General features: G+C 52.5%; 8 protein-coding genes across 8 annotated transcripts; 3 read left to right on the top strand and 5 right to left on the bottom strand.

Moving 5' to 3' along the window:
• Positions 1-947: 947 nt before the first annotated feature.
• On the bottom strand, positions 948-2,234 carry CORC01_07434 (uncharacterized protein; the record flags this gene model as incomplete). The annotated part of the gene is made up of 1 exon (XM_022619070.1): positions 948-2,234. The coding sequence occupies one exon, from the start codon at positions 2,232-2,234 to the stop codon at positions 948-950; it is 1,287 nt and encodes a 428-aa protein (XP_022474335.1).
• Positions 2,235-4,173: 1,939 nt separating this feature from the next.
• On the bottom strand, positions 4,174-5,630 carry CORC01_07433 (uncharacterized protein; the record flags this gene model as incomplete). Its single annotated transcript, XM_022619069.1, has 4 exons — positions 4,174-4,519; positions 4,577-4,680; positions 4,726-4,830; positions 4,914-5,630. 4 exons carry the CDS (start codon positions 5,628-5,630, stop codon positions 4,174-4,176), a joined length of 1,272 nt encoding a protein of 423 aa, XP_022474334.1.
• Positions 5,609-5,833, top strand: CORC01_07432 (uncharacterized protein; the record flags this gene model as incomplete). Its single annotated transcript, XM_022619068.1, has 1 exon — positions 5,609-5,833. The coding sequence occupies one exon, from the start codon at positions 5,609-5,611 to the stop codon at positions 5,831-5,833; it is 225 nt and encodes a 74-aa protein (XP_022474333.1).
• Positions 5,834-6,463: 630 nt separating this feature from the next.
• Positions 6,464-8,444, top strand: CORC01_07431 (oxidoreductase family protein; the record flags this gene model as incomplete). Its single annotated transcript, XM_022619067.1, has 3 exons — positions 6,464-7,061; positions 7,137-7,670; positions 8,206-8,444. The coding sequence occupies 3 exons, from the start codon at positions 6,464-6,466 to the stop codon at positions 8,442-8,444; spliced, it is 1,371 nt and encodes a 456-aa protein (XP_022474332.1).
• Positions 8,445-9,542: 1,098 nt separating this feature from the next.
• Positions 9,543-10,250, bottom strand: CORC01_07430 (uncharacterized protein; the record flags this gene model as incomplete). Its single annotated transcript, XM_022619066.1, has 1 exon — positions 9,543-10,250. The coding sequence occupies one exon, from the start codon at positions 10,248-10,250 to the stop codon at positions 9,543-9,545; it is 708 nt and encodes a 235-aa protein (XP_022474331.1).
• Positions 10,251-13,195: 2,945 nt separating this feature from the next.
• On the bottom strand, positions 13,196-15,647 carry CORC01_07429 (HNH endonuclease; the record flags this gene model as incomplete). The annotated part of the gene is made up of 2 exons (XM_022619065.1): positions 13,196-15,511; positions 15,585-15,647. The coding sequence occupies 2 exons, from the start codon at positions 15,645-15,647 to the stop codon at positions 13,196-13,198; spliced, it is 2,379 nt and encodes a 792-aa protein (XP_022474330.1).
• A 709-nt stretch (positions 15,648-16,356) lies between these two features.
• Positions 16,357-19,723, bottom strand: CORC01_07428 (nuclear pore complex subunit Nup85; the record flags this gene model as incomplete). The annotated part of the gene is made up of 2 exons (XM_022619064.1): positions 16,357-17,274; positions 17,327-19,723. The coding sequence occupies 2 exons, from the start codon at positions 19,721-19,723 to the stop codon at positions 16,357-16,359; spliced, it is 3,315 nt and encodes a 1,104-aa protein (XP_022474329.1).
• A 1,871-nt stretch (positions 19,724-21,594) lies between these two features.
• CORC01_07427 (uncharacterized protein) lies at positions 21,595-23,080 on the top strand (the record flags this gene model as incomplete). The annotated part of the gene is made up of 4 exons (XM_022619063.1): positions 21,595-21,615; positions 21,783-21,912; positions 22,025-22,798; positions 22,863-23,080. The coding sequence occupies 4 exons, from the start codon at positions 21,595-21,597 to the stop codon at positions 23,078-23,080; spliced, it is 1,143 nt and encodes a 380-aa protein (XP_022474328.1).
• Positions 23,081-24,297: the final 1,217 nt, after the last annotated feature.

Below are 24,297 nucleotides of genomic sequence, written 5' to 3'. Positions count from 1 at the left end.
TTGCCCTTACGACGAATCTCTTGGCTCTGAGATCCTCCACCGTTTACGCACCGTAGTCCCTGGTCTCTATTTGCTCAAGTATCAATGGTGCGATGTGATGCACAGCGGTTCAGCCACCTTGGGGTGTGATTCCTAGCTCAAGACTTGTTTGATACGGACTTCTTCCTTCAGCATTTTAAGAGCAGAGAATGATGCACTACATAATTTTGTGGTTGTACTGCTCACACCGCGGGCAATAAGAGGCTCGCGGAACATCGGACGATCCAAACGAGGATCGCTGACCTTGCCTTTTTCCCAACTCAAAAACAGTGTGTGCAGCCCTTCCGAGCTAGTGGAATCCCTGAAAAGCCTCATCTGTCTGGTGAATCAGTTCTGCTCCTCTTTCTCCCTCGGTGCCTTCAGAGAAAGGAAGGTATGAGCAAGGCAAAGTCCCCGAACGCGGGGTGGACCGTGCAACAGTACATATACGCAAACCCTCGCCCCGCTTCCAACAAACTATCACTGGATGAACACATCCACCAATCCCCGATAGTCTAGTGGTGAGGATATCTGCTTGTCATTGAATTTCAGCGATTCGCAGGGGACCGGGGTTCAATTCCCCGTCGAGGAGTTTCTTTTGCCTTTTGCATCAATTATATCTGGATCTCTGAATAATCCAAGCCTGTCATCTTTTTGTATTAACCCAAATTAACTGAAGGGCGGTAATGGTGCTGTACAACAGGGGGTGCAAGACGTTTACAAGCTTTGTCAGTGGGTCTCAAGAGAAGCACAATTGGCGCGCAGGACTAGGCAGTCTCAGGCTTGTAAGCAGATAGCTTGCTCCCTACTTCCGTCTCGCTTGCCACTGCTAGCTACGCAAAACTTGATCGGTAGCTGGTAGAGGGCGCAGGTCTATCGCAGGCTATGCTCCAAAATCAGAGTTCCAGTCTCACACACGACTCTCTCCGTCAGGAGTAATAAAGGACGTTCCCCTCCATCAGTCTCCGAGCGGTCCTGGTCACCACGCATCGATCGACCGCAACCCCATTTCCTTCCTCGTGAGCCCAGACTTCTACCTCCATGATTCCACTATCATGCTGTATACGAATGGTGCGTTTGACGTTGTCACCGTCCACGACAGGGCTTTCCAAGCTATTTGCAGACGTCGTGCCGACATGTCCCTCTGCCGGGCTTGGCGTTCTTCTGGGCGTTGGCACACCCCCGGCCTCCAGCGTCGGATCCCGACCGACAATACGGTGCGCCACGGTCCCCTTCGTGATCACGGCGGATGCCAGAGTCACGCCGCCCGTGAGTTGTAAACTCGAATGAGGCTTGCCCATGCTGTAAGCTTGGACCCGAATATCCGCCGGCGCAACTCTGATCAACTCATCGCCAGTTGGGGGCGAAAGAAACGCGAGCTTCGGGGTACCTCTAATCAGACAGGCGGCTTCGACGGTGCTGGCAAGTCCCATGCGGACGGCCCCTCGTGTCCGGATGGCTTCAGCAACTTCGAGGGAAATGGGAGAATCCGGAGGCTGTCTCTTGATATTCGCGGGTAGACTCTGAGCGTCGACGAGAACGAAGGGATTCGCTGAGTCGATCAGAGTAGCGTTTACCGAGAAGTCGCCTAGAGAAGCTACTTCTTCCACGAGGATACTTTCGGACCGCTCTCCGCTGGGGAAGAGCTTGCCGGTCATGCTGCCCACCGGCTCAACGAAAGCAACCTTGATCTCACTGCCGGGCCCTTTGACCCCCGGAATAAAACAGTCCCCATCCTCCTCCACGTTTCCGTCTTCGTCAATGTAGACCGTTACTATGATGAGTTTCGAGGTGTTAGTGTTGAATATGCGCGCGTCAACCACCCGAGAACCAGGCATCGGATTAAAAAATCTTTCTTGCACGGCGAAAGGACCGACCCCTGAGCATATGTTGCCGCAGTTCCCGCTGAGATCAACTGTCTCGCTTCCGACTGCCACCTGGACAAAGGTGTACTCGACATCTACGCCTGGTCTACTGGACGGCGAGACGACGGCGACTTTGGACGTCACGCTGCTTCCGCCGCCGACACCATCGATTTGGAGGGCATCGTTATATTTGGAACCCATAGCTGCGAGGAGTGGTGCCGCCCATTCTGCTTGAGATAGCGGCAAGTGGGACCGGTGAATGAAGAGGCCTTTTGATGTGCCGGCTCGCATAAGAACCGCGGGAAGTGAGTGCCTGGTCCGGCGCTTTGAAGTTCCTGGTGTTATCTCCATGATGAGACGTGAACGGGGAAAGGCGGCGGTAAGATGTGATGTGAGACTTGGCAAAGGAATCTGCGAGATCCAATACTTGTACTGTTGATTCTAATGTTGAGGTGCATTTGCGAGGCGGTGGAGCGGCGCAAGATCAAACTAGCTCTTCTCAAAGAAAAGGGTATTTGAATTTAAGAATGGTTTGAATGATACAGTATTCTCCCTAGAATCAAGGTCATTATTTCCCGTGGTGAGTAACTTTTTGAAAAAAGAATTGAACACCTTTGCTGTTCATCACATCAAGGTGCGAGACCATGCCATTGGCCCATATCCGCAGGAGTGAATGTGTCCCGCGGGACCGGGTGAAGCGCCACTACCGTTCGACTACCCAAGCAAGTCGAGCGCTCGCTCTGGATCTGCTTGCCTCCAGGTATAAACTCAGGAATGCGTTTGCGTGGCTCCCTAGTAAGCCTGATTCTATCTACTAGGGTACTTCAGGAGAGTATGCTGTCCTTGTCCTATGCGGATCCGTTGAAACCAAAGAGCAAGTCATCGAAAGAGACCACACCGCTATCTCCTTCTGGCATCCCCTGGAAACAGTTTTGGTTACCTGCAAAACTCGAAGGACCCAGGCTTGAAGCTGGTATACCCGCTGCTTGTGGCACTTGTTTCTGTTTGGTCCGGATCCGTGAAGGCCATGTTTATATCTTGACCTCTCTCAAACCTCTGAATGATCCCATCAATATCCGACCATATGAACGGAGGCGACTCGTTCTCAGGTGCTGTCTGAGGCGGATGACCTTGGAAAAACTTGAGGCAAGCAATTGGTGCTTTCGGACTTGTCCTATGTGGCAGCCATGGCTAACCGCGTTCTTTGCTGACCAACGTTCGATCCCTAGGCCGAGTGTTTTCACGCGACTCACGGAGACTTACACCAAGTCTCGTCATCAAGCCTTTGAGTATTGTTTTGGCCGTCGTGACAGCCGAATTCGTCTCCTGATCCTCACGAAACACTGGGATGCACGTTTCTAGACAGTTTTGGGCCTCTGATTCTGTGTTTCGTTTCGCAGCAATCCGCACGTGTATCGTTGCCGAAACATACGTGGCATACTAGACGAGGTAAGGTGCATGGCGCACAGAGAAGACGTTATAGTAGACGCGAAGAACGCTCACTGTACTGTCGGCCGCAGACGCGCAGGTTATGAATGAGTTGGCAAGGCTTGAACAAGACGTATTGTAGAGATTACCATCGGCCACAAATGGGCGATTCAGAAAGATGTACACTGTTCCCAGATAATGACGTTGTCTTTATACCTATGCAATTCCACCGGGACAATATCTTTGTCAGAGAGCTCCCCACGGAATCCCACCATCATCATTCCCTCACATACAGTCAGATACGAGCAGGAAACCATGTACATCGCTAGGGACTTGGATGAGCGTAATTGAATAAAGTTGCAGGAAAAGATTGCGGAGGCTTTGAGAATCGGCAAGTCCCTCCTTCCCACCAAGCTCTGGCTGGAGGTCATGAAGGCCTGATCCCTTCACAAGAAGCGAGGGAACCATATGATATGACATACATAATACAGCTACACAGTACTACCACTCTTCTCAATTACACTCTACCAACCTAATGTAATAATCTTAACACGCGTACTTAATAAGAGCGAATCGCGGATGAGTTCCTGCTGATGACAGCGTTGACCAGAGAGGACGGCCGTCAGGGTCGACGGCTATCGTGGATAAACCTTCATCACGGAGGTTCTGAACTCTAACGGCGATACAGATTCTTGCAAGTCCATAGATCCGGAGCGCAATAAAACTACATTTCCCATTCATACAATGCTTTTTCCACAACTTACGCCCCCGAACGATTTGGTCGGGGCCTGTCTATCATCCATGCATCACTACTTTCGAAGCAAGAATTCTACCGTACGATGTTCCGCCATTATCCACGTGGTCATTCTAGCATAACAGCCATCCATACCATCATGCCGAACTCATCCAGACCCTCGCACCACTTTGCCACTTGGGATACAAGCTGTCGCTCCTGGCTCTGATCTGAAAAGTCTCCCACCAAGGCTCTTCTAGCCGTTCGAAGATCCTGGATACTCAGAACCTTCTCATCGCCAGACTCAGCCCGCAACTTCCTAAATCGTGCCGCCCACTCATCGCTGGACACTGTCTCCCACAAGTCTCTCCCGGATGGAAGTGGCAAAAGACGATAGCCACCGCAGTCCGCCGGGTCTTCAGCATTCATGTCCACGTCCATCAAAAGCTCAATGCCAAACAAAAGGCAGATTGTTCTGGAGCACTTGCTGTCAGCGAAACTTCTCAAGACGACTTGAACTTTCGTCACCTACCTCCTGCTACTCTCGCGGAGGATCCAGCCCCGACGACCCAAGTCAGGCCTCTTTGCCAAGTTGATTTCGTAATCTAGGGACAAGTGGAGTGATCTGGCTAGCAACTACTTTGGTTAATGAGAGTTTTATGATGTCTCCTGGTATCTTACGTTGGGTACTACTAGAAGCGCTACAATATCGTTATTTGGTATTGATTTGAGATCATTCGCTTGAAGCAGCACATATATTACCACAGCCTGGAGAGCTTGTAAAAGCTGTTCGCAATTGTAAGAAGAATGCTTGCCAAACCAAAGTTAGTTAATGAGGTGATGATTCATAACAAAGTGTTAGCCCTCACCTCTCGCCTGAGCCTGGCTACTTCACTATATATACTCTTCCACACAAAATCCGCGCTCCCCTGAGTCCTCTGATCAAAGCTCTGGACTAGGTTGCAACAGATGGCCAGCGGTTCTGGCAGACACTGGTGAAACTCCTTATCGCAACATCCAGCCATGGACTTTGACCCCTCAATGACGCAAGGTGGGAATATGAAAGGCGGCAGCCGACCACCCTTGATCATCATCACTGGATAAGACAAGATCTGGCCGAGCAGCACTTTGGCTGTGAAACATGTTGCCACGGATCTAGGAATTCGCGGGGCGAGGGGTTTGTCTTGATAGAATGGCCGGGCTTTTCGTGCCGGACAATTCCTGAAAGCCCCAAGCAACTGAATGTCACTTGTGCGATATTCATCATCTGGATCCGGTATGGTGACCAAAGCGCCTAGGTTCTCTGGTCCAAACAAGTGGGCGTTATTTCGCTGCCATGGAACTCCGGCAGCATCTAGCACCGTCTGGCGTTGCTGAGGCGAGTCGAAGACCATTGAGAAAGGAATTGGGTCAGGCAGTTGGCTTCGCAGATCTAGGTCAGAATCCATGGGAATCTCCGGAGTCTCAGTCGACAAAAGAGCTGCCCAGTCCATCGAAGGTCCATGCTCGGGATACGGGCGGTCCTCAGGAGGTACGTCTACTCGCTCGTTCTCGATGCGGGTCAATGATTCCGTTCCAGTGGGCATCTGATCCAGAAGCCCTTCATGAACACGATCGCCGCGTGGTTCGGCTGGGTGTAATGCCCGGTATCCAGCTGATTGCTTCGGCACGTGGTCGTATCTGCACCTCAGACTCCTTTCTTCGCACCGCCGGCAAGGCGTCCCAAGTGAACACCTCGCTTTACTGGTCCGACACGGAACGCAAGACCTCTTTCGACTGGGTGCCCTAGTCATTTCCAATCGAATCACAGAGAAATGAGGTCCATTGACAAGAGAGCAGAGAGACGTGGTCAAGTCGCACGCAGAATCTAGGATGTGTTGAACCAAGTTGAATTCCACGGTTTGTCATCACTCCGCGGAGTTCCAGCCAATCAGCGATCACCGGCTCGCCAGGTCCGGAAGCCACTCCGCTGCTCCGCTCCGCGGGACGGACGGTGATATTACGAGCGCAATCTATTGTTTGGCTGATTGACTTCTTGAGTAGAAACGACCTCAGAGGCCAGGAACAGCATGGATTCACACACTCACAGGTTCGGAATTCCGGCGAATTGGAGATTCAAGGTTGTGAGAAATGGTCGCTGATCCAACTGCATCATGCCCACTGATGATCGCGTATACGAGAGTTCAGATGTCATTGGTAGAATGGCCGTCGATTCAATGGACTTGGATTCATTTGTTCTTAGGGGAGATATAAAGAGCGATGCCGCGAGGGTCAATTGCTTCGAAAAGGCAACATTGCAATCTCGACCGTCATTGTTCACTGAACAGAGGACTTATGATAGATTCATCTTCCTAAACTCTTTACTGCCTACCTCATCGACTAAGCTTTACCCACCCCCCTTCTCCCCTTACCAGTAATCATGGCTCCTATTAGAGTTGGCATCATTGGACTGTCCGCGAAGGAGGCAGTCATGGGTCCAGGAGCCTGGGCCTCCATCGCCATCCTTCCCTCGTTCCAGAACTCGCCAGACTACGAGATAGCCGCTCTCTGCAACTCGTCCGCAGAAGCAGCCCGTCGCTCGATTGAGATGCACAAGCTCCCGAGCACGACAAAAGCCTATGGCGACGTCGAACAGCTGGCCAGCGACCCCGACGTCGAACTGGTCGTTGTCAGCGTCGTCGTGACCAAGCATCTCGCGGTGACACTCCCCGCCATCGCCCACAAGAAACAGGTCTTTGTCGAATGGCCACTGGGCGCCTCGGCTCAAGAGGCGGAACAGCTCACGCAACTGGCCAAGTCCAACGGACTCAAGACTATCGTTGGTCTTCAACGTCGTGCTGACGCTCTCACCCTCAAGTTGAAGGAAATTGTGCAAAGTGGGGAGATTGGCGACATTAGGAGCACTTCCGTTGTCGGCGCTCTTCCGCACTTCCCTCCTGGCTTCTGGGTGGAGGGCACGGAGTACTACCACGACATCAAAAGCGGAGGTAACGCGTTCCACATTATATTTGGGCATTGTAAGTCACCTTTAGAGCTGTTTCGATCTTTTGGTGCAATAGGCAACGTTAATGACTAATCTTTCTGGGATACAGTCTTGGATTCGTTCACAAACGTTGTTGGCGACTTCGATCTCAGCACCCTGTCTTCAGTCCTGAAGCGTGACGTCGACACCGTGCCCCTTTACAAAGCTGACAGAGTCACCGTCATCAATCCTGCGTATTCCAAGTCCTCCCCAGACCAGATCTTGGTCCAAGGGATGTTGCAAAACGGGGCAACTGCCTCGATTGCCTTCCGAACCACCCCAGTCACGGTCAGTGAGGATGGTACTCGCTGGATCATCAGCGGCACAAAGGGCGAGATCGAGGCCGTTTTGGATGGGGGACAGCGGAAAGGTCACAGCCCCAGCAAGAAACTCACGTACAAAACTGTCGGAGGAGAAGTACAAGAGGTCACTCTCGAGAGTGGTAAGCTTCCTGAAGGCGTCGAGGTATCGGCCCTTGGACTGAACACAGCCCTCATATTTGATGCCTTCGCCAGAGGCGATACTTCGCGGTATGCGGACTTTCAGACGGCTCTGAAGAACCATGTGTTGCTGGAAGAGATTTTGAAGAAGTCTGGATACAATGGTTGAACCAAAATCAGAGGTTTCGGGCAGGTTGAATCAAGGAGGAGGCATGAAGGCCGAAGGAAAACCTGCCAAACTTTAGCCCAATGTGTAGAAACGGGAAGATAGTTGGCGATAGACGCATCAAGCATGACCCTAGAGTCCCATCGTCTTTCCGACTCGAAGATATAAGATAAGTGAGCCAAAATCAAATCGTAGTTAACAAGAAGAATGCCTTATTCGTTGTTTGCGTTTTGCATCGCGAGAGATTTCAGATCGACCGCTGGTAGACCACAGTTCGGCACCAAGGCCCTCACCAATACATAGTCCGGAGACTTAAACCAAACAGGAGCCGGAGGCGCAATGGCAGCCGGTGCGTTAGAAGAGGCGACGAGTCCAAGGACAGGTCCGGCTCATCGCCATCTTCGACGCCGACGTCACGGTCACAGCCGTACAAACAGTCTACGGCAAGTACCACAACGCACAATACATGAAGCGCCTCGCCGCCGCCGTCGAACGCATCAACGCATCCCACCTCGCCAGATTCACGACATGAGACGTCGTCACCGGGCACTACCCGGACCCCGCCGCCGTCGACGCCGTCCTTCTCACGAGCTCCATCGCCACGGCCTACGACACAGACCCCTGGGTACTCGAGTCGGCCGCCTTCGTCTGGCAGGTCTACGAGCGCCACCCGGGCGTCCGCATCTTTGGCACCTGCTTCGGCCACCAGCTGGAATCTGGCGGGTGTGAGTCATGCCGCCTGCTGGAGCGTGGCGCGGCCTGCCTAGAGTGATCTGAATAAATCAACGACGCGACGACTTGAGTTCTCACAGTATCTGAATGGCACGAATATGACAGGTCACATTGCAGCAGGCAGCCTGCACAGATCCGATACCGATTCGCACCCGTTCCATTTTCTGGACTCGCCTGCACGTGTGTGCACCCTCGCTCCGCCAGCTCATTTCTCTGATTACCTACCTTTCGCTATGCGTCGGCTCACGCCCCACCATGATGCGTGGAGCAGCGAGACACCTAGTGCCATTTACAGGCGGTCTATACAAGTAGTGATGAGAGATTGACAAGGGGGCCTTGAAAGATGGCGGAGGCACACAGCCTGGGCGGCCGCCCTTGAATATCCATGCCCTTCTATTAGTTTGAAAAAAAAAAAAAACACCCTAGTGCGTTCATGGTAAAGGCAGTTAAAGTTAAACCCCCGTCTTAACACCTCAGAAGGAGCTAGTAAGGGCCCCACAAGAGCTGCAGTTGAATCTCAGGTGGCCAGAAGACTTCATCAGCAAGGTCTTCCGCAGTCAGGAGAGAATCCGGATGGAGCGTTGCGCGAGGATCATCAAGCGAGAAGTGTCATGGTCAGCTATCCGACAGCAGGGTCTGCTAACAGAAGCTGGGGATTGGCGCTGTAGAACGGTAGGTAATTCGTATGGGCTTGGAGGGATACTGGACAGATCGGTCTTCAAGGGCTATTGTGATCAGTCATGGGCCTAGCGAAGGGATTCGCAGTAAAATATGAGCTAAAAGTATCCATGAGGATGGTTATAGAGTTGATTTCTGAAGAACTACGGAAGTCTGACCTTGAGGCAGGCTCAGGTCGCCCTATGTACAAGTCCTATGAACAGTTCCGTTGTCTTGTGTTGCCTAGTTTGGGTGATCATAATGCTGCAGCTGATCGTCGTGATCTGTTGGTCCCCCTGCGGTGCACCGACCATTATCTTATCTTGTCGTCACGTAACCGTAGCCTGGTCTATAAGGTAATTCTTCCGTTCCTGAGGGTCCCATCTGTTCCTGTGATTCCTGCATACAAATGTCACGTAGCCACCAGGTGGGTTGCAGGGCGTCCCCCGGTCCTGTCATGCCTAACGGTCATGACATTCCTCTACTTCCAGTGCAAGTTGTCCATCCGTTGATAGTAGCTGGTGTCCTCCTCTCCGTCTTCCTTTGGTACGTCGACCGCTTTACTGCAGAGTGGGCGGCACACACCGATGGCATTGGTCAATGCTCGGTCACACTCGTTGTCAACCCTATAGTTGTGACAGACGTCGCAGTTGCCATTTGTCTGCCGTCTGCAGTCTGCGGGGGTGCTGCAGCCGTAATCATAGCAGGAATCGGCCCTCTTCGTCAAACTATTGCCAATGTCGTAGGTCACCAGCCAATCGCCGGCGGGCTCATGCTCGGGCAGTTTGAGGTCGGGGTTGCGCTTGTTGATTCCTCTTGCAAATAGCACCCTAGCGTAGGGGGGGTCAAAGACGAAGAGTGTTTCGTTGGTCACAGCATTTCTGACTTTTGCTGTAGCCGAAATCTCGTCGATGTCGATGACGTCTTCCGGGCCTACTATAGTCGCCCTCTCGATTTGTTCCTTAATGTGCTTTGCAATCTCGGGATCAAATCGGGTATCGAGAAAGTACAACTGGTTTCGGCCCACCGCTGCCACGTATGGAGTATTTGGCGCTACGATCTGGGGGCCGCTCCACGCGTCGACAAAGGTTGGCGTATAGTTGCCGCGATACTCCTCTTGGAAGGTTGGCGAACCCTCACATGGTCGGAATGGGTTGAGGAGCATAGTGATCAACAGTGTAAAGAGCATCGTGTAGTGACAGGTTACTGATCAATTCTCAAAAACGAGAGAAGCGTAAAAACCAGGTTTCTGCTAATTGATGAAGTAGAGAATGTTCGATGTGAAAAGAGTAATAAGATGGTAACACAAAGGAACACGAGTCGGAGAGTATGTTGCTTCTCCTCTCTTATAAGTAAAAGATTCGGGCTCCTTGATGTCTTCAAAGAGACCCAAAGCACAAAATGTGATTTAATTGCTGACCATCGGCTTCAGTGCCTAAGAGGGAAGGCGTGCCATAATTTTGGTCCTTCGTTTTTTGTGAAGAGTTCGGAATGATAACCGGAAACGATATAGCTGGGAATATCGAATATCCACCAACGACCAACAGCTAAAAACCAACAGATAACCGCCAATAAACAAACATCAACACAAGCTTTCGGATCAAGCGGCACATTGCATGGCTCTAAAGGATATCTAACCTTCCATATTGGGCGATATCCATTGTTAGACGCCCACTTCAAGGGACGAAAGTCCCTTTTCAACAGTGGCGACCAGAAGCTTACGGATCGCCATGGCCTGATCGTCCTGGTCATGGGTATGGGAGGGGCAAGAGCTTGTCTTTCGTATGCTGCCGGCGTTCTATGTGTCGACGGCGTCTTATGCGTCGACGGCGGAGAAGGCCGCAGCACAGCACTGGCAGGCCACGAGACATAACACTGACGGCAAGCCGCAGCTATGGAAGGCCCATCGGAAGCGACAGCAAGGGCGACCAGGGCGGAACTGCCTTTGACAGCTAGCCAAGCGGGTGGCGGGAAAGCATTATTTATGCAAGGACCTGGAGAGCTGTGTGGCGGATGTGGAAGGGAATTGCGCGGTCTGCTACATAACATAAGTTTTTGTCATGATATTTAACGCCATGGCGGCAAGAGCTTCGCCCTTGCCGCAGACCTCCCCGAGGGTATGTATAGTTGAGGGCCGTAGGTCGAGGCCCGTTACTCTGCGGTATATTGTCCCGTCCCGTCGTCCTCTCAACCTGACTTGTGGCCACCACGCGTTTAATCTGTCCTCGGTTCCGTCCCTTAGTAATTAGGAAGTATTCTATTGTTGGCACGCCACCCTGCGTACATATGCTAATATCGTAAATTGATCTTCTAAGAGATGTCCGTTATATACAGAAAGGCCTCGAAGCCTTTTATGCCGGTGTTTCGTCCTCTAAAGTACCACTTAAGTGATCATGTACTAATAGGCTTCAGGGAACCAGAAAGGTAGAGAATCGGCCTGATAATAAACCAGATAACCCACGTCTTTTGCCTTCCTACAGGGGCATATTAGAAAAATATTATTATAATTAGACCGCTGGTCTTAGTGCCTAAAGTCTCTATATCCCAACCGAGCAGCTGAAAGGTGATATAGTGTGGCCTATAGTAGGGCCAGTTCTGGATATAGCTTTGCGCCTACTCCTATCCCTCATGAGGGCCAAATACTCAATATTTCATATCCATGTATAACAAGCTTACAGTATCCAATAATTGCTGGTTGACACTTTCTCAGATAAACGTCGAGATATCAGGATCTATGGTTAAACCTACTCCTCATCCAGGTTCACAGTTAACCTCAATGGCATCATCTATAGATGAGAAAACTTAGACTGAAATGGATCTGAAGGATGTAAGAGATTGACCTTAAGATCTAGTTCTACGTATCGTAATCTCATATTTATATCATACTGTCTTCTATAATGGCCCCACAGCCATTCCATTATAATCCAGCTTAATAACTACAAAGGTTACCGGTGACAGGCCCGCTATAAATAGAAAACTTTAATATTTACCTGTGGTTAACATACTTTCCTAACGTAAGGCATCTAGCGCTGCCTCGCTTTAGTGGAATGCCCCTCCTCGTAGGCGGTTATCCCTCTGCTCCGTAATATTGGGTGCATGCCTGGCCTAATCCGCTGAGAAAAGCCGTAAAAATGAAGCCATCATAGAAACACCCCGGGGTTGAGATAGACTCTGAGACGCTCAAGGCCAAAATTATGGTGGTTTTAATGCTCAGAGATTGATCCTGATCGGGTAATGATGCTCTATTCCGACCGGCAAGAGGAGCGATGCCATCCACTTCTGGCAGTCAAAGGCTCAAAGCCATTATTCAAAACGCCATATCGGCTCCATCGAGATGATTCTATGTGTACCGGATTAGTAGTTGAGTCGGTGAAGACCAGCGAATACCTGGTGTTATGAGTCCTTCCTGCTCTTTTGAAGATTAAAGCAGTCTGGCGAGGCCCTCTTTTGCTCTCCAGATCCTGTCTTCACGGGAGAACACACATTCAGATTCACAACACTAGAAATAGAGTTCCGCTTCATTAGAATGATATCATCTGAGAGCAATGTAAGTTCCAGACTCAAGTTTCATAGACCAGTGAGCTTCTTAGTTGTATATATGCGGTGGATCTTTGATAGGTTAGTGTAAACAGCCAGAGGATAGAGTCTGTATCCAAGCCAAGCCAAGCCAAGCCAGTGGAATGAATGGGGCTTCAAATGCCGATTGGAGATCATGAGTTTACTTGTGTCTTTCTCCTAAAGCAACGGTTCTCAGAGACAAAGGTTTCCCTGAACTTTGCATCATGCTCGATTAAACGTTGTCTCCAGCCTTTCCACTCACTCCGAAAGTCAAGCGCTTTTACTATGTGTTTGCATGTGACACGTGAACCAGGTCCAAGTCGTTTCGATACAGACCTGCGCAAAACTGATAGAACCATGGTTTTGTTGTCTGAGATGGTGACGAGGGCGTTTTCGACACGGGTTAGATGTCTTTGAAGCTCAGGTCCTGTTCTATAGCGTCAGAGTTAGTCGGCTGTGCTTTCTAAGTCTTGGCAAGGGGTGCGTGTATCTTATGGGTACATGCGAAATGAGAGAGACAAGACAACTGCGATAGGTGGGCAGTATGAACGGGAGGAAACGAAATGTTTTGAGCACTTACAGCTGGCGCCGCAGATGTAAGGGTACCAGAAAACGGTGGAGCTCCTCCATGGAATGTTGTTTCGCAAACATCAGCCAGGATTGAATCCGGGGATGTGCGGTAAGCAGCTCCAGAGAATTGAACTCTATAGCGAGTTCTTCATTCGAAAAGACTCTGTGTATAATTCCGTGGCAAGGTTCGCAGAGGCGTATAAGCTTGTTCATCTCTTTAACGGTGAAACGGTCATGATCACGTTCACCTTTCGGGATGAGGTGGTGTCTGGTGATTTTATCAGTCGTCCGCTCACAAAGGGCACAAATCCCCCAATTGGGTTCGGGTCCCCTCCTAGTACCCAGAATTCCGACAAGCAGTCTAATCCAGAGAAGCCAATCCCGGATAATATCCAACTCATAACGGCACTCAACTGACAGTGTCCTAGACTCTTGTTCCAGGATGAGATCAAAGTGCTGCAAGGAGGTCCTGAGTTTCTTCCGGGCAGCCATAATTCGATGCTCACGCAGCCATTCCTTCTCCCAAGCTAAGTTATCTGCCAAAGCGGCATCTTCGGATGGCGCAGCTACTGCCTCTTGTTCCGTAACGGTGGACTGACTGCCATTGCTAGTTATAGGGAATGTTTCCAAGCCCGTATGCCGCCTGCTACAATCTGTAGTAGTTGCATGTGACGGTGCTGGCGACGCGAGGGTTGCGAGATCATCTTGAGGCGAATCTTTTGTGCGACGTTCTTCTGCGCCAACTTTCTTTGAACAATCGTTTTTGGGTTTGTTGATTCCAGTTTGCCCATGCTCATCGTTGTCAGCGTGCAACGACTCCGGAAGCTCTTGATCCATTATTAGGGATAACGCTTCGGCTCTGATTGCCGTCACCGTGTCCGATCGACCCACTGGCTGGTGTCGGTCTGGATGTAGTTGGGTTGATGAAACCTCTGGCTCTCCTTCACTCGAGCTGTGTTCGGCTGCTTTCATTGCCGGGACCCCCCTCTCACATGAGAGTCTATCGATGAGGGCGATGGCTTCTACCTGGGTTATGAATCCGAGGCGAGGGCGGGCATCGGTAGCCGGAGTGAGTTTGGCTGGCGAGGAATAGGGTTCGTAAGGGTCTGCAATCAGAGGCGTAACTTTCTCCCTATTTTCCGGTGCCGCTTCAGGGCGGACATTGGTATCGGAAGTAACGTCGGGCCCAGAAGTAGATATAGTGGGCGATATGGCGGCAACGTCGGCGACGCTGAGGTATGGGGCCGGTGCATCTGCTTCGACTTCTTCGCTTGCTGCCCTAGCGGGCCTTTGATGCTTATTCTTGAAATCTGCAAGAAAGGCTCCCCAGCTCCCACTTACCGTCCGTCGTACGCTGTCAGGGATAATCTCCTGAGGTTCAGTATTGGTTGCCAAGCCAGGCTTTCCTTCTTCTCGTTCGGTGGTTGGAGAAGGTACCGCGGTCGGTTGATCTTGTGGAGTTGATGAGACACATTGATCTTTTGAAAGGTGTTTCAGATGACCATCTTCTTTATATGGTTCCGAATGCAGGATATGCGCTTGGTGGCAATCGGCCTTCTCAATGTCGCTTTCCGCCTCCTTTGCTGCTCCACTGACACCCTTCGGCGATGAAGACTTCAAACTCGAGTTCGCCTTTTCCCCAATAAGAGGGGTGGCATCGGCGGGAGGACTCTGTCCATGTCCGTCGTCCACAGCCAAATCGTCACCCCTTTCGGCGCGGACAACCAGAGACTTCTCGCTCTCATCTTGCTTGGAAGCCGCTAAATCCTGCAGACGATGAAAGCCGCCCCATTCCCCGGACCTCGCCTCTGACGGAAGCGAGTTGGGCGTCCACCGCGGCGCCGCCGTCCCGGGCCTCGGCCTGTTCTTTGCCCGCGCCTTGGCGGTCGGGTCAGGAGCAGGGCCGTGGACCTGTTGAGCGTGAAAAGTCCCCCATTTCGCCGATGTCGGCGATAATCGGTTTGCGCCTTCAGGGGCTTCCTTTGGTTTTGGTGCTGGTGCTGTCGTCGATGTCGAGCTAGCGTTCCCGCTCGTTGGCGCAGGGTCCCTCTTGACGACCAGCGGGACAGGCCGGCGTTTGGGGACCAATCCAGCCAGGGAACCCCAGGCCGAGGTTTCTGGCCCTTTCGATGCTCGATGAGATGCCTCTGGTGATTCAGAGACAGTAGTCGAGGAGACCTCGTTGCTATGCTCAACGAAGACAGGGGCACGCACCATCAAGCCGGAGTGCGACTCCTCTTCTGAGGGCCTCGGCGCCTCTGCACCGCATAGGGGGCAGGAGCATGTCAAGAGCCGGGTAGACGAGGCAGAATTCAGTTGGATCTATCCAAAAGTCAGTATCTGTTCGTCATTGTGTGCTCCAAGTTTCTCAATGGCTCGATGTTGAATCGCATACCTGCTCGACGCGTAGTCGGCCTCGTGACGTGATCGTTCTGGCCACCGCTGACAAGATGGACATTTTGACCGGGTTGACAGCGGTTTACGAATGCAAATTACCGGCTGCATCGAGAAAAAGAGCAACTGGGGGGAGGGTTCCAACAAAGTATCATAGCCGCCGTGAGGTACTCCTAGGGACTGTTTGCTGAACAGTGTTCGATTGGCAATTTTTATTCGCGTGTCTATGAGATAGCTCGGTAAACCGATATCACAGTAACATATTCTCTTAACACGGTATTCGTACTGTGTGCATTATGCCCTCAGGCATTAAATCTCGCCTTTGTGTTCACAACATTGCATGGCCCCTTCAAGGTCGGCGAGGTCTTGAGCGACGACTTGGCCGAAGCCAAACTGATAAAGTCCATCCTGTAGCCGGCCTGGTGGCTTTGTAACCCAGTGCTTATCCATTGAAGAGGGATATCGGTCTTATGGTGAATCGGGCAGCAAATCAACGGAGACAAGCTAACCGCTTCCAAAGTGTAGTCTCGAATTAAACAAACCAACAACACGGAAACAACCAAGTCATCAAAGAGAAATTATCATTCCTCAAGTGGAACCAATGGTATTATACGTCTTAACTTTTTCGAGTGCCTTTCCATTTACAACGTCATCATCAAACTCCATCCTAACCCCATTCCCAAATGCCGTCCTTACCTGGGACTAGGTAACTACCTGTAGGGCAACGTCCATTCGCGCTTGCGCTTGACACCCGCTACATGTCCAGTGCGATCCTAGTACACGGGCGTGTTGTCCGCGTCGGCCAACCACAAGGTCGCCAAGTCCCTCGACAGACCCAAGCGGAGTATGCGAAGCACATCATCAGCCGACGCGCCTGCCGTGAGTCCAGATCGCCAATCCCAGCCGCGCTTCGTCTTGGCGAGAGAAGATCCGCCACCGCTGCCTCCGCTGATTGACCGGTGAAGTTGGCTGGCTAGCATGGAGCTTCCGCTCAGCATGTAGCTGCTTCCACTGAGTGAGCTGGTGCTCTTGCGCATCAGGTCTGCGGGTGTAGAGCCTTTCATTCCCGGCGTTGAGGCCAGAACGAGCTTGAAGAATTCGTCCGCTGCGTTGAAAATAGTCGAGTTGACTGTCTGAATGTCCTCAACGGCCTTGAGAAGCGTGTCCATTTGGTCGAGGGTAATGACTGAAGGGTTTTGGTTGACAAAGGGTAAAGCTTCGCCCAACAGTGCGAGAATAAAGTCTTCGCTGACAACGGCGTCGCGAGTTTCGTCAAAGAGGCCTCCCCGGATATTGTCATCTGAGCTAGCGATGACAGCAACAAGGGCAGATGCAGCTTGCTTCCGGAGAGAGGCAGACTTGTAAGGGGACATGTCCGCAAGTCCATCAGTGTCACGAAGTTCGTAGAATTTTCTGAGAGTGGCGTAGCCACTCAGCATCCGCCCGAGAAGATTCGCTGCCTCGAGGTCTTGCTTGGCATACTTCTCGAGGGTTTGACTGCGCTCGTTGAGGAGTCGGTAGAGGTGATCATCTAGATCGTTGGCCGGAGGATAAACCGTGGAATGAAGCAGGGAGTAGGACATGAGGAGGTTGAGCACCTCGCGGACCTTTCCTGGTCTGTGAGCCAGAGCGTAGTACCAAAGAGCCTCTCCGTATCTGTGAGAATCTTTTCCAAGAATGTCTGCATAAGTCTAGCAAAGGTCAGCTCAGTAATCAACAGAATTCAATGCATTCTGTAAATACCTCTGCGGTCTCTTCGGCATACGTAATCATGCCGAGATCGTTCAGAATCCTCCAGACCTTGTCCACGGTGGTTCCTTGATCAGAATCGAGCTGGGTTAGAATGTCCCGAAGCAGTTCTCCGACCATATCCTCTGATTTCGCAGCCGAATCCATGCGACCAAGGACTTGTATCGCCATCTCCCAGCCGCTGCGATCTTCGGAGAGTTTGTCGATTCCGGCCAATTCGCGTGCGTAATGTGTGAGTGTGGTGTCTTTGATGCCCTCCACCTCGTCTGCAGTCTGAGGGGCCACTCCCAACATCTCAAGATCCTCCATGTTCAGGCTCTCCATCGTGATCAAGTTGGGCTGCTCGGGCTTAGGTAGCCATTGGCCAAGAGAGGCAAGTTCCGCCACCGAGGAAGCTATGGGGAGCGACCATGCGCGCAGGATTCCGATGACAGCCGCAAAGTTTGACTCGAAAGCAGAGGCGAGGGCGACTTCGACTGGGTTCATGGAGTTGAAGTGGAAGTCCGACTCAACTGCAGTGTGGAAAGCAAGTGACAGACGTTCAAAATAGCTCTCCGGGGTGGGAGAAGTAGCTGTCATACGGAGTCCGTGGGAACGCGACATGCGTAAGCTCTTCTGCTGTCCTCTGCCTTCCTCCCACCATCCAAACAGGCCAATCGTGGCTTCGCACCAGTCCTGCGCCGTATCCAGGATAGCCTCTGGCGTTCCCATGATGATCTGGTAAATGGTCTGGAGGTGTTCATAGATGTCCCATGGGACCTGCCCCTCAGCTTTCCGCACAAGGCCGGCCAAAGAGCCCCTTCCGTACGAGCTGTCGTCACTATCGCCAGCAAAAAGGTTCTTGTCCTTGCCCTCCGCAAATCTCTGAAGCTTGTCCAACGAGCCCTTCGTCTGAATACGATACAACGTCCAGTCGCTGCTGAAGATATCCCAATTGCCCTTGGTGATTGGGCACATGTCGAGTGCCTCGCACGCAATACCGACGGCACGTTGTAAGTTATCGAGAGCTTTGCCAGAGTATGCAAAGTCAGCTCGAGGACCCTTTTTGACGGACTCCCACCCGGCGTTCCTCAACAGCTTTGACGCGAGTTCGACATTGCCACGGATGAGAGCACTCCGGAGTGTCGGCCAGAAGAGACTGTGGCACGCCGGGCTCGGCCTATGGTTCATGACAATTTCGAATTGCTCGGGGTAGATATTGTGGTTTTCCTCAATCCATCTGAACAGAACATAAGGCAATGGTGGCACCTCGGTATCGACGGTGCCTTGGTTGGCGAATCGAGTATGGTGCATCTGGAGCACTAGCTGGGCAACATAGGCAGCTTTCGTGAATGGCTCACTTTCGGGGCCGGGGCCAATCTCGGCAATGTGCTCTCCCTCCGGCATGGGTAAGCTGTCGGCGAAGTCATTCCAGAGATCCACCAGAGGATAGACAATGTTGGCGAGCGAGACATCGAGCTGATCGGGGTCCTCCTGCGCACCAATTCCTTCGTTGTAAAGCTGGTTGATCAGGTCTTCCGTCTTCAAGACGACGCCTGCCGACTCGTTGATCTCGGCCATGCCCAACTCCTTGTACATATCCTTCGCTACTGCGGAGAACTTGAACTCTGTCCGTCTGTTGCCCAACGAGCGACGCATGGACGATGCGCGGAAAATATCCTGGGCCTCTCTCCTCATGCGCTCCGTTGCCGCTGGCGTATTCAGCAGCAAAAGATCTGAGTCCTCGCCGCCCACGCCGCCCTCGCCCTCGTCTGAGTAGGCCAGTTCATCGTCGTTACGAGTGGTGTGCCGCATGTTCAAAAATATGTCATCGTCATCCTGGATCTCTTCTTTTTCTGCCTCAGCATCCACATCTTCCTCCCCAATATCGGCTTCGAGGTATCGCTCCATCTCCGCATCGGCGGCATCGCGCTCGTCGTACTCTTCGTCATCCTCGTTCTCATCCTCTTCCTCTGAGCTGTCGGGTATCATATATCTGCCCGTCCGGTTGTCGTAGGTGACCTCGCTCTTTCCCGCGCCAAGCTCTCGGCTCAGTGCCGACGGCTGCCTCATGGCGGGCTTGGCGCTCTGCACAATCGACCGACCGAGTGGTTGCGCTGAGGCAGAGTCGCTTCTTCCAAAGAGGTTCTTGGTGGGCCCATTTGAACTCGCACCACCGAAGCCAAAGGGCTTCTGCGCAGTGACACCTTGCAGCAACGAGCTCCCGAGGTAAGACTCGGACGGAGCGCCTGTTGGTGTGAAGGAAGCGGCGGACGAGGGGGGAGGGCCAGCCGGGGTCGTTGATGGATTCTCGCCGAAGGGGTAGTACGACTTCTTCTGCGGAGTTTGACCGGGTGTCGAAGGCGGTGAACTATCGAATGCTGAGTCGTCGAACGAGAACTTGTTGGGCATGATGGCGGGAATGGAGTGGGCGACCTCAGGTCACCCGGATGAGCCTCGTCGTCGCAAAGTCGTGTTGATCGGCGGAAGCAAGATTTCAGGAAATCAGTAGTACGGGGGTTTTTTTTTTCTCTTGGTATCGCTTTCGTTAGTTACGAGAAAGTCGTCGAGGGCAATTGGGCAGAATGGTAGGTCGCAGGCGACAAGGCTGAAGAACTGTATAGCAGTGTTTGGTCGGACGCGCCTTTGCTCGACAATTTTTGGAGGTTCGCGATGCTTGGCCAGTCAACGCGGAAGAAGCCGACGTCCTGGCCCCACCACCGCGAGTGACCTCGTTTTTAGTGGTGGCCCGAGCTCCCAGATTGCCCGCTGACACACCAACCAAGCCATACCCAATGAGGTGAAGGTAGCCATGGTACTTAGGCACAAGATTCCAAAGCTTCTTCAGAGGCACAGAGGCAGTATCCCAACATCATCCTTTCGTCACCGTATTGGGTAATCTTCCTTATCTTCCCCACAGCTCTACAACTGGAATACTATGTTGATGTCTTTTTTATCCGGGGTAAAGTGCATACCAGCTGCCAGGAGCATTTCCCCCTCCTTTGTCGGTTGTGTCCCATTAGGTACCTAGTATTCCTCCCTCTTCTCCCAACCTTTTCTCAACGGGTCTCCGTTTGATCCTCTTTATCTGTACTTGAGGAGTCTGTTCATCCATTCTTTGGACTGCCTCTCCTCACAATGTACCCGCGGGCAACTGGTTGCTCTTTATACCGTCTGACCGCTTCGGAGCTCCCCTCCTCTTACTCCGTGTTGTAGCCCGGCAGGCCGATTAGAAAGGGTAGAGCCACCAAGGGTAGTATGAACACCAACATTACTTCGGACATAAATCGGGCTCTCGACGGCGGGCCCTCCACCCAGAGTGCTCCTCGACCCCCTTGGCAGCCACGGAAAGTCGTACCCCAAGCGCGGGCTTGACCAGGTCAATCGCCGATGAACCATGCCTGTAAAGGGGTGCATTAAGAGCATCTCAAAAGCCTAACCCCGACGGCCTGAAGCTTTGGGTATTGCGTCTTCATACCTTGATACCCGAAGGTGCGCCGGAAGAGAGAGAGAGGGGATGACTCAAAAGGCGGTTTGTGAGGCGGAAGCGCTTGAGAGTCCCAGATACGCCCGGTCCGCCACCCCCGGCTGCGTGGCTGTACAAGCCGTGATTCGGCCTTCGTTCTCGGCAAGAGAGCAGTCCCTTCATGTTGGTGCTGTCGGGAACGCATCCGTTGGTCTCGATTTCTCTCTGACTGCTACCCACCCAGTAATCACGGCCAATCGAGACTTGCAGTCAGTTTCAGCCAACCAGGTAACAGGATTCATCCCCAGTCATCCCCAGAGCTCAATCGGTCCAATGACGTACTCCTCTTTGGCTGCTTGGGAGTGCCCTTCCATCTGGCTCTGTGTGTCTGCATCCCCCGCCATGCCCGCCTCGCCCAAGACTCGAACAAGTCACGGCCGGCGTCAGTAGTGTTTTACCCTTTCCTTACTCGATGACAAGCTGAAGGTCCCCGCTTTTCATTTTGAGGTTGAGTGAAGAGTCAAGATACAAGTGCAGAGAGAGAGACACACACAGAGAGGTAGAGTGGGAGAGGTACCTCAGTCCCCGAACCCCCGAGACTCACGGATACTTTCTCCTCCCGAGGGGAAGGTGGGGTTTGGAGATGGTGCCAAAAGATACCCGGCGGCAGTTCTATCCACCTCCAATGTGCCAATCTGCATCTCGACATCAGCTCCCCCCTCCTTGGAATAAATACCCTGCCCTGCCCAGTTAAGCTAAGCCTAGTGTGCGGTTTCTTTTTCCATCAAGGTTCTCATCGATCATCATCAATCACAACATGTCTGCCACTGCAGGAAAGGTATGCCGTTCCCACCCAAGCATTATATTACACCTGTACACCCTGCCCGCCTCGTTTTTTTCTCCCACCATTGCGGGGTAGCTCTTGAATCGAGGAGACTGAGACGGGAGCGATCTTGATTCAACGTCACCCCCGAACCCTCCGCTGACTCAATTGATCATCTGTAGACCATCACTTGCAAGGCCGCCGTCGCCTGGGAGGCCGGTAAGCCCTTGAGCATCGAGGACATCGAAGTCGCCCCGCCCAAGGCCCACGAGGTCCGTATCGAAATCTACTACACCGGAGTCTGCCACACAGGTGAGAAAACCCATATAAACCCCCCCTCCTGAAGGCTCGGATGAGGATCCGAAGGTTACATCCAAAAGAGAGAGAGAAAAAGACCCAGAACTAATAATCCCATCTCGAATAGATGCCTACACTCTCTCCGGCAAGGATCCCGAGGGTGCCTTCCCCATCGTCCTGGGTCACGAGGGCGCCGGTATCGTCGAATCTGTCGGCGAGGGCGTCACCAACGTAAAGGTCGGCGACCACGTTGTCGCCCTCTACACCCCCGAATGCCAGGAGTGCAAGTTCTGCAAGTCCGGCAAGACCAACCTGTGCGGCAAGATCCGCGCCACCCAGGGCAAGGGTCTCATGCCCGACGGCACCACCCGCTTCAAGTGCAAGGGCAAGGACCTGCTTCACTTCATGGGCACCTCCACCTTCTCCCAGTACACCGTCGTCGCCGACATCTCCGTCGTCGCCGTCCAGCAGGACGCCCCCATGGACCGCACCTGCTTGCTCGGCTGCGGTATCACCACCGGATACGGTGCCGCCAGGATCACCGCCAATGTCCAGGAGGGCGATAACGTTGCCGTCTTCGGTGCCGGCTGCGTCGGTCTTTCCGTCGTTCAGGGCGCTGTCGTGAACAAGGCTGGCAAGATCATTGTCGTCGACGTCAACCCCAACAAGGAGGAGTGGTCGAGAAAGTTTGGCGCGACGGACTTCGTCAACCCCACTCAGCTCGGAGACCAATCCGTGGTCGACAAGCTCATTGAGCTCACCGACGGCGGCTGCGACTTCACTTTTGACTGCACTGGTAATGTCAGCGTCATGCGCGCTGCTCTTGAGGCCTGCCACAAGGGATGGGGACAGAGCATCATCATCGGTGTCGCTGCTGCTGGTCAGGAGATCGCCACTCGTCGTGAGTACCACTTTTACGTGTTCGTCACAGCACCGCATCAGAAACTAATCATTTTCAAAAACAGCATTCCAGCTCGTCACCGGTCGTGTCTGGAAGGGTTGCGCATTCGGCGGTGTCAAGGGTCGCTCTCAGCTGCCCGGTCTTGTGCAGGATTACATCAAGGGCGATCTCAAGGTGGACGAGTTCATCACCCACAGGAAGACCCTGGGTGAGATGAACAACGCCTTCGAGACCATGAAGCAGGGCGACTGCATCAGAGCCGTGGTCGACATGCGCAAGTAAGCATCACCACGGCTCTTGTTGCACAGCGTCTGTCTCTGAAATACAAAAATCACTGATAGTTTAATACAAAAAAAAGTGAAATCGATATCCTAGGGAGACCTCTCGAATCCTCCAAATTGTGAAGCCAGGTGGGCGGGCGTGACGGTAGTCGACGACGAGGTGGTACCGCTCAGCCTGTCCGTACGCGCGCAACTTTGCGTTGCTTGTCGACAGCAATGCTACACCATGTCGTCAAGTTTCTGTGTTCTCATTCGCTGGTGATCATTTCAGTGTTCGCTTCTGTTGCTTTCCGTCGGGATTCTAGACCGTCGTCCACTTGTACCATTCCGGGCACCGGCGGTGGTAGTGACATCCGGCGGCGAGCGGCGCGCGGCCCAATACGTAGTCCCAAATTTCCGGTCTCCTACCAATCCACACTCATGTGTAATGTGGCACACCTCCCATATCCGTCATGGTTAGATCTGGGGGGCGCCTCAGCTGCAGGTGGGATCAGCAATGGGTACCGTAATCGTATCCGTAGTGTTCCTCTATTTGGATGAGAAGGACAGCCAGGTTGGGGAGTATGATGCCAAGCTGACTAAACATGGATCAAGCAATGTTTGCCAGCAAAGATTGTATGAAAAGTGAAGATGCGACTCGCACCTGCTTAAGGATCCCTCTCCTGCTGCTTATGCGAGAGGAAATGCTCAGGTTATCTGGAGTAATCGTTAAACGAGCATGTCAGAATCCGAGCAACTCCAAGCCCACTTGCCAGCGGGCCAAGACATTCCTCCTCGCGTCTAATTGCCCAGAGGGTGGTGGGCTGATGCTGGGCTTGCGAGAGAGAGAGAGAGAGAGAAAGAGATGCGCCACACCCCATCAAACGCCATTGAACCACGATACGTGTACAGATCCGTCTTTGTCTTGTTCCATGTATCCGGCTGAGACACTCGCTCTCTCTTCTGGGCACGACTGCTTTCTTGTTGCCATTCAGCTTGAGTTTGTTTTACATTTCAGGTGCTTGTTGCCTGAAAGGGTCGCAGGGCCTATTGTTCATTGTCCAAAGGTTCTTGGGCAACCTCGCCATATGTCTCGGAGATGTGCGTACGCTGCGGAGGATTCTATTTGGTCGTTTGGCTACAAGCGTGGCTTGTCTATCGTCCAGTCGTAATACGAATATACTTGCTCATTTCTCATCAGTCGGTGGCATGCCTGCTGTCCACTATTTACCCCCCCCC

The sequence above is a fragment of the Colletotrichum orchidophilum genome (genome assembly GCF_001831195.1).
Source record: "Colletotrichum orchidophilum strain IMI 309357 chromosome Unknown Scaffold_60.1, whole genome shotgun sequence".
NCBI lineage: Eukaryota > Fungi > Ascomycota > Sordariomycetes > Glomerellales > Glomerellaceae > Colletotrichum > Colletotrichum orchidophilum.
Note: the sequence above shows the minus strand (reverse complement) of the source record. Positions and strands in the feature narration are given on the sequence as shown.